Below are 9,214 nucleotides of genomic sequence, written 5' to 3' on the forward strand. Positions count from 1 at the left end.
TTTTTAAAAGCTTTGTTACGATTTTGCATTTTATCACTTAAGGGCTCATAGTATGTATGACTTTCTCATTGGTAAGCCATGGCTTGTAACCACCACATGCCCTATGCTCTTTAGAAGACAGCTGTAAAAATGAAAAGGACATGATGTGATTTGTGAAACTATAAGCACCCTACTGACCCAATGTCAATTTCTGTTTCTGCTCTACCCTTTCAAACAGCATGTACCATGGCAGGAAGGGTCAGCAGACACAAAGAATGAGCTTGAAACGGTCAGTGGGGTGAAGTCAGAGCCAGGGATAGACATCATGAAGTTTAAGGATGATGGGTTGGACACACAGGAGTGACATGACCTTTGGAGTCTGGTGTAGAAACTGCCTTTTGGAGGAAGATACACAGGAGAGTAACAGTGAAAACAGAAAAGAGTCTGGTGTAGAAGACCAAAGCCATACAGAAAACAATTACTGTGAATAAAATGTCCTAGAGCTTGGTCTGCTAAAATAGCATAGGAATCAGTGACAATTTCTAAGTGCCATTTCCCATTAAAAGAACCAGGTTGTGGCAAGGATATAAGAGCCCCTGCCAGACTGAATAGGCTCCCACTGACCAAACTGGGTATAACTTGAGTACTGAAAGAATAATAATGATGGCAATATTGTAACCCATTTTCAAAAAGCCCCACTCAAGTCTACAGGATAATTTTAAAAGGTCAGTGGGAAGAAAGTTCTTTATAGAAATGGGGAGCGGAGAGGTCATAATTTTGCAAACATTTATGTAACTATTGAAAGGCAAGGATTGCTAGTGGGTAGTAAAGCACTGGGATAAAGGCTGTTGAGAAACAAGATTGTCCCAGGAACTCCTAGTACTGCACAGGTTATTTAGTAATTACAAAGGAGGAAGTATCTTCCTAATGAAGACAGCAGCCAGCACATTCCCCAGGGAATCAAAGCATTACCAACAGCAAGAGCCTATGCTATGCAATGCAGTGCAAGAGGCACAAGGCGCACTTGCGTGCCCCACCCCCACTCCCCAACCCCCCCCCACCCGTTCTAACCTGTATCTCTCTGGGAACAAACAGACAAGTCCAAATGGAGAAATAATTTGGAAAACAACTGGGCTAGACTCTTAATAAAAGGATGGGGGAATCCCTAGTAAAATTGCTATATTGCACATGTCTTACTTAAGTTTGAATGTTAAATATGGACTACAAATTATACAGTATTACTGAAATAATGTTAATTTTTCTTAGGTATGCTGATCTACAGTAAAAGCACATGGGTGTTTATTATACCATTCTTTTGGTCAGCAGGGAAACCAGCTCTAGTTTTCCCCAGGCTTGAAACGTTTCAAAATTAAAAAATAACACTGATAATTATCAATCCTAAGGCATAGAAACTGATAAACTGCTTGTTTTAAAGTTTTCTACTTAGGTAAGACCACTTAAAAATTTAAAAGAGTTAAGACTGTAGCACTGTGAACTATAGGCACAAAGCTGTGTTGCTACCACTTTTGGGCCTCCCATTTTCTGCTTCAAGAAATTAAAAACAACTTTGTAATTTGTTGGTTAAGTACAACTGGAACGTACGTTTTTGCTTGGGACACACATAGGTGTCCCCTGTTTCACTTGACCTGCTTCTACAGTCACCCCCATCACAATCGGATCTCGAGAGTTGAAAATGTACTGAGGGAGGATTTTCATCTTGCAAGGAAATACCGCTATGTGCCTGAAAGAAAACAAGAATTTTTAAACTTAACAAATGCAACCAAACATGAGGCTCCTTCATTAGATGAAAGCAGCTTCCTTTAGAGGCCACAGGAGAGGGGCAGACAGGGTCCTTAGTGTAAGGTGACCCTGCTCCTGTGACACTTCCTTCATGTTTTACTCTCCTTCTCTTCCATCTTCCCAAGTCTTCACTTTCTTCTCAAAGCCCCAGCTGGAAAGGAAGCTGAATCACAGGAGCCATTTTGTGCTCAAACTAAAATGCTAAGTCTGGCCCCTGAAAATACCTGACACTGCAGCCACACCCATGGCAGTACCTACTAGAGGTCTTCACCTGGTAGGTGGGCATCAGAACATTTTTAATAGTTCCTAGCACTCTTCCTAATCAAATACAATTCTTTTCACTTCAGGTTTTATGACCTAAATTTTCATATTTACCAGTTAGCAACTCTAGTTTTTAACCCAGACAGAGCCATCACTCCCTGTGGTCAATGGTCTAAACAACAGCAGCCCCTTAAAGGTTCTTGTCACTGCTTCCCTAACAACCTATGGTCACACAACAACAGTTAACCAGTTTCTGACCACTCAACCTTGGCAATGGCTTCTGGCACAACTCAGAGGAAAAGCTCAATTTTCCTGTGACTTGCAGGATTCTATACAAGTACTGCCAACCTCTTTGCAGTTTACTCTGCCTCAGTGAGTCAGGGTGGCTGCCTCTGCCACCTCACAGTACTGTCTGCCTGGATGCTCCCCACATACTTGCATGGCTCACTCTGTCTCCATCAGGTGGCTACTCCACTGACAGACCTGAAGAGATGGGATGCCTTCCTCAACCATACTAGCTATCACAGCCCCTCTCCTTCTTATCTAGGCCCTTCCCTGCTTTATTTTGCTGTTTTGTTCTTATCCACAGTTCTCATATAGGTTTCAGTTGTCTCCCAGTGAGAGTGAGTCCCTGATCTCTGAGAAGGGAGCCTGACTTGGTTCCCTGCTGACCACGTGCAGCACACTAAGCACTGTGGGCACTTGGAAGGTTCCCAAGAGGAATGGACTTAACTACTACAGAATGCCTTCCCCGTTTCCTATGTTTACACACTCTACTTTTGTTACTTACAATCCATTCAATACCAGATAAGCAACTCCAATAAGATAAAGTCCCCAAAATTTAGCAACTACTGACTGGTTAAAGAGATCTAAGTCTGCCAAATTAAAAATTAATCAACTGAAAAGCCACAGAGAGGACTTGTTTGCACACTGCTGGGATGTGCCCATTGCGCTGGGTTTCTAGTCTGGAACACAATACTTCAGGATGCAGGCTTGCTCTTGTAGATGAGTAAATGCCACTTTTCTGTTACCTATACCCCTTTCTGGGATTCAATAATTCTCAATTAACTTCATTAATGAAGATCCAAAGTTAAGTAAAAACAGTTACTTACTTAAATTCTTCTTGTTTCTGTTTCTTGTAATCTTGTCTATATTTCGTGAAAGCATCAAATAAATGATAAATAATTTCTGCACTAAAAATTCTAACTCCTAAACTATCAGCCATTTCTTGTGCATCTCGTTCAATTCTCACATCAAAGGCCAAAATAACTGCATACCTGAAAGATTAAAACACATCAAAGATCATTCAAACAATGTCAAAGAAGCCAGTTTAAGATGACAAGCAAACAACATGAAAGTCTTCATAGCAGAAGAGAAATTACTCACTGAGGATCATGTTCCAACATCACTGAAGCCTTCATAACATCTTTTTTATGGACTGGGCCAATATTAATTCCTGCATACTGTAAAAAAGGGAGTTTCCAGGTTTATCTGTGTCTATCAGGTAACAATAACAGCACCATAAACCACAACCATGATTTTTATAGAGTTGGATACAATTACTTACGGGCACCTCTGATGTTTTCAAAAACTCAAGTAGAGCTTCCAAAGACCCCAGTGTAGATGCTTGGACATAGACTCCTTTTTCTTCTAATTTGATAGCATTTAGTGTCTGCTTTAATTCATGAATCAATTCATCCTTGAAAAGAAATCAGATCTCTATCCTTAGCAACCTAGAACTAACTGTTGTCTCTTTGATTAAGTACATCTGAAAATATGAAACCAGGTTAGAGAGAGCAAGGCACAGAAGGACCTGTGGGGGAGTGGAGAAAGACTTGGGTGGGGGGGATTAGGACCTAACTATATCTCCCTTCACCTGCCTTAGGTTTTCTAATTTGGAAATATATTTAACTCTTCTCCACAGAATTATCTTTCAAAAGTGAGGCTGGGTACAGTGGCTCATGCCTATAATCCTAGTGCTCTGGGAGAATGAGGAGGATGGATTGCTTGAGCTGAGGAGTTCGAGACCAGACTGAACAAGAGCAAAAAATAGTTGGGTGTTGTGGCTGGCACCTGTAATCTCAGCTACTTGGGCAGCTGCGGCAAGAGGATCACTTGAGCCCAAGAGTCTAAGGTTGCTGTGAGCTGTGATGCCATTGCACTCTACTGAGGGCGACAAAGTAAGACTCTGTCTCAAAAAAAAAAAAAGTGAAAGTAACACATAAATATCATATGTTATGGTAGCACAAAAGCTCTGCTTGACTGTTTTAATTAGAAAAAAACATTATTTCATGATGTGAGCAACTCTTTCCTCTGTCACTGCTCCTCTGGACAAGGAGTAGAGAGATTCTGACCAGAAATAAGTACAACAAATATGTCAATGGCATCAAGATAGCTGATACCCTGATGGCATGACCTAGTGCTGCCTCAGAATGAAGATGGCCCCACTGCCCAACAGCCACATTCTGGGAAAAGTTGCATTTTCTCTTTAGCAAGTGAATAAATCATGGCTCAAAGTCTGCATTTGTGAAACTACATAGACATGGGCCAACTCCTCCTACAAACAGGCAAAAAGGCTTTAAAACGATTCCTACTACCTAGTAAGATGTTCTTTAGTTCTGTTTAGACATTAGGGCATCTAAAATATAATGTGAATAAACATTTCTGGCTTTATATCAATAAAATGCACATTTTAGAATTCTTAAGTACATAAATATTTATGCCAGTCCTTATAATTGTGTGAACTCAGGTAATTTAAAACTCCGAGTTTATGAAGAGGCTAATAGCTGACACTTCACAAAAACAAATGTTCATCCTCATCCCTAGCATGTGCACTACTGACATGCCAAGTTTCAAAACAGCTTTGGGGAAAAAAACTTTTTAATGAACTTACTTTAAGAACAGGGATTTCATCTTCTTTATAAGCCACCAGGAGGGGTAAACCAGCCAATGTTTTCTCCAAGTCTTTTCCAAGAATCTTTACCCCCTGAGCTGCTTCTACTTCTTTATGCTTTTCATACTGGTTCTATAGAGATAAGAATATTTGTTACAACATTTGAAAAGTGGTTAGCAATAGGAAATGACATAAGAGACGGCATCCTCATGACTTTGAATTAGGCAAAGTATTTTTTTTTTTGAGACAGAGTCTCACTATGTTACAGCTCACAGCAACCTCAAACTCTTGGACTCAAGCGATTCTCCTGCCTCAGCCTCCCAAGTAGCTGGGACTACAGGTGCCCACCACAACGCCTGGCTATATTTTTGTTGCAGTTGTTTAGTTGGCCCGGGCCAGGTTCCAACCCGCCACCCTCGGAGTATGTGGCTGGCGCCGTAACCACTGTTCTATGGGCGCCAAGCCAGGCAAAGATTTCTTGAACTAGATTCAAAAAACAAAAGCCACAAAATAAAAGATTGATAAATTCAGCCTAAGTATTTCCATTTTTCAAAATACCACAGAAAAAAGGTAAAAAACAAGTTACAGTACATATTGTAGCACATATAAACAACAGACTAGTATCCTGAATATATAAACAATTCCTACAAATCTACAACACAGACAATGCTGGGAAAAAGTACACTTCAGAAAGGAATAAATGGCTAATAAATAGCAATGAGTTATACTCATCAGAATGGCAAAAGTTTAAAAATATGACATCCAAGAGCTGGTGAAGATGTAAAACAATGAAAACTAGAATACTGAAGTTGGCTGGGCGCCCACAGCTCAGTGAGTAGAGTGCCAGTCACATACACTAAAAGCTGGGGGGTTTGAGCCAAGCTCGGGCCTGCTAAACAACAACGACAACTTCAACTAAAAAATGGCCAGGCATTGTTGCAGGCACCTGTGGTCCCAGCTACTCAGGAAGTTGAGACAAGAGAATTGCTTAAGCCCAAGAGTTAGAGGTTGATGTGAGCCATGATGCCACACTCTACACCGGGAGACACAGTGAAACTCTGTCTCAAAATAAATAAATAAATAAAATAAAATACTGAAGTTGAGAGTCTAACTGGTCACACCTACTGTGGACAAGAATGATCTTACTTAGGAAAACTGGAATGAATGATGCTTACGTGATACCTATGGGAGCTCACTCCCTGGTATCACAGCCCAGGGAAATAACTGCACTAGGAGGTAAATAGGAACCACCACAGCAGCAGCACTGTCAGTAATAGCAAAAAACAAAAACAAACAAACAAAAACGGAGATAGCTTATACTTTCTATCAACAGAACAGAGCAATAAATTGCAACATATTCATACTATGGAATATAAATCTTAAAATTACTTTTTGACTAAAAGAAGCCAGATATGAAAGTACACATCCTGGCGGCACCTGTGGCTCAGTGAGTAGGGCGCCAGCCCCATATACCCAGGGTGGCAGGTTCAAACCCGGCCCTGGCCAAACTGCAACAAAAAAATAGCCGGGCGTTGTGGTGGGCACCTGTAGTCCCGGCTACTCAGGAGACTGAGGCAGGAGAATTGCCTAAGCCAAGAGCTGGAGATTGCTGTGAGCTGAGATGCCACAGCACTCTACCAAGGGTGACAAAGTAAGACTCTGTCTCTTAAAAAAATAATAATAATGAAAAGAAAGAAAGTACACACCTAAAATAACTCCATTTCTATAAAGTCCATAGATATTTTTTAGGGATGTACTTTCAGATATGAAAATTGTAAAAAAAAAAAAAAAACCCACAAGGATGTTAGTCACTATCATAAAATGCAACTGCAGTTAATCCTTGGGAAGGAAGAGGCACATAGGTAGGGTGACCAGATTTTGGCATTGGTAAGGCAGGACAACATGGCCGGGGTGGGGGCGGGGCAGGGCAGGGCCTGACAACAATGCAAACTTTGATAAGCAGTTCTCAATAATCACTTCTCAGCAATTATTTGTTATTATAGTTTAACATTATAAAATTAACAAAAATAATATAAAACTCATATTCTGGCGAAATAGCCACATAGCAGCCGAAAACCGTATATTCTTTTCTTATTCTCCCGCCCATTCATGCATTCTTTCCAAAAATCGGGACTTTTTAAAAACGCCACGGGACGCAGGACAAATTGTTGAAAAGTCGGATTGTCCCGCCAAAAGCGGACATCTGGTCACCCTACACATAGGAGCCTTTTGGGCGTCAGCAATGTCCTGATTCTCCATGTGGTTGTTTCCTAAAAATCTGCAAAACTTCCTTTATACGTAGTGGGCTTTTCAGTATAAATGTCTTACTTTACTTTTCAGTAAAAACATTAATGAAGAACTACAGTTGATCCCTCAACAAAACTTGAACTTCACAGGTGTACTTACACTTGGCTTTTCTTCTGCGACCACCCCAGAGAGAACAAAACCAACCCCTCCTCCTGTCTATTCAACATGAAGATGACAGGGATGAAGATCTCTACGACAATCCATTTCTGTTTAATAATAAATATACTTTCTCTTCCTAATGATTATTTTTTCTCTAATTATTCTCTTAATAACACTTTCTTTTCTCTAGCTTACTTTATTCTAGGAATATAGTATCTAATACAACATTAAAAATATGTGGAAACAGACTGTTTGTGGGTAGGCTTCAGGTCAGCAGTAGGCTATTAGTTAGGTTTTAGGGAGTCAAAGATTCTAAGTGGATTTTTCACTACTCAAGGGGTCAGCGCAGTACCCTTAACTCTAGTGTTATTTCAGGGGTCAACTTAGCAAAATAACCAAAATAATGTAGTTTAACTTTTAGGAAAGGTCTAGTCTAGTAAATAGTTTCTTTCACATTGCCCTCTGACAGATGGGCCTTCCTGTATGACATCTAAAATAAAACATGGTGAGAGATCATGTGTTGTCTATTAAGTCAAATAGCTTTCAGACTGAGACAGCAACCTCTGCAGAACTTCTAAGCACTGTACAGGCCCCATGCCAAAGTTTACCACCTCAGCTTACCTTCACTCGTAATTCCTTCATAGGAGGAGGTAAAAGAAGACCTCGAATCTGAGTTACAATGGGCCCTTCTACACCAGGAACAATGATTGTATCTCCCTCCTTCAAACGCCCATTGATCAATATAACATCTATAGTTGTGCCCATTCCTGGGAGAGCTTTAACCTAACAGATGTAAATGAAAATAAAGATATATAATGTACCATGTTCATTAAATCTTAAAAGTAGCAAACATACCCTTATCAAGCTTTAATGTTTTATTAAAGCAACTTGCTATTAATAAAAAAGGCAATTATGTAAAAAGCTAATCATTACCTCCATCACCTGTGCTCTCAGCTCTTCACAGTGTGCGAGTCTCTTGCTCAGCATGGTCTGAGTTAACTCAACAAGAAGGTAAATCAGACTTCCCATGCCATCACCAGTATGTGCAGAGGTAGGTACCAAGGACACAAAAGTGCGGGGATCTTTATTTTCATAAAACAAAGCAGCATTCAAACCCTAAAAGCAAACATCATTCCAAAACAGCTGTTTGTGAAAGGAGGTATCTGGAGTAGGCATGAATGACTAGAAGAAGCTAGATAAGCAAATGGCTAATTGTTCTGAAACTCCTCAGATCAGGTATTACTCTATGAGTTAATATCGCAGAAGGTAGTTTCTAATTCAACTTGGTTTTCTAAATTAAAACATTCAGACTGAACAGAAATCTCTGAAATATTAGCTTTCTGATATTAAAAAGGAAAACAGATAAAAGAATAAAAACACTAATTGTCATCAACAGACGAAAAAACCTATGAATGAAAACGCTTTTAATGTATTAAAAGATATTTTATGAGACGGGGTCTTCATAAAGAAGAAAAAGCTTTCTTACCTGCTGTGCAAATTCTACAATAATAGCCTTTGCTCGCTCCTCAAATTCATCTTTTGTATTCTTTTTCTGCTTCTTTAAAGTAGCAGCTACATCAGAGTCAGGGCTCTTTTTCCAATCATATAACCTGTCAATCTGAAAAAGTTTTTTCATAAGAAATATCTCTAACAAATTCAGAACCTTCAAGAATTTAAGATTAACAGCTCCAGAAAATTCCTAATGTGTATCTCATGTATAAGGAAGAATATGAATTACTCATATATTTTTTGGTACCAAAAGCCCCTTATAGATTGCTTAACTGCATCCCCTCTTAAATTAGAAACTATGGAGGTACCCTTATTAGTCTCCAGTTCCTAAGAGGCTGCCCTTGGTTTGCAAAAGACAAGATCCTA

The 9,214-nt window shown here is 39.7% G+C and overlaps 1 protein-coding gene across 2 annotated transcripts in view; it reads right to left on the bottom strand.

The window, feature by feature from the left end:
- EIF5B (eukaryotic translation initiation factor 5B) overlaps positions 1 to 9,214 on the bottom strand; it is an 81,768-nt gene that overhangs the window by 1,411 nt on the left and 71,143 nt on the right. For both annotated transcript variants that reach the window (XM_012807940.2, XM_003794337.3), the window contains exons 15-22: positions 8,826 to 8,957; positions 8,273 to 8,455; positions 7,961 to 8,122; positions 4,934 to 5,065; positions 3,608 to 3,739; positions 3,427 to 3,503; positions 3,153 to 3,317; positions 1,582 to 1,720 (exon numbers count right to left, since the gene is read on the bottom strand). In XM_012807940.2, the coding sequence (XP_012663394.1) occupies positions 1,582 to 1,720; positions 3,153 to 3,317; positions 3,427 to 3,503; positions 3,608 to 3,739; positions 4,934 to 5,065; positions 7,961 to 8,122; positions 8,273 to 8,455; positions 8,826 to 8,957 (1,122 nt within the window). The remainder of the gene's footprint in view (positions 1 to 1,581; positions 1,721 to 3,152; positions 3,318 to 3,426; positions 3,504 to 3,607; positions 3,740 to 4,933; positions 5,066 to 7,960; positions 8,123 to 8,272; positions 8,456 to 8,825; positions 8,958 to 9,214) is intronic.

Source organism: Otolemur garnettii, unplaced genomic scaffold, assembly GCF_000181295.1.
Source record: "Otolemur garnettii isolate 467f Iridium unplaced genomic scaffold, OtoGar3 scaffold00079, whole genome shotgun sequence".
NCBI classification, from domain to species: Eukaryota; Metazoa; Chordata; class Mammalia; order Primates; family Galagidae; genus Otolemur; species Otolemur garnettii.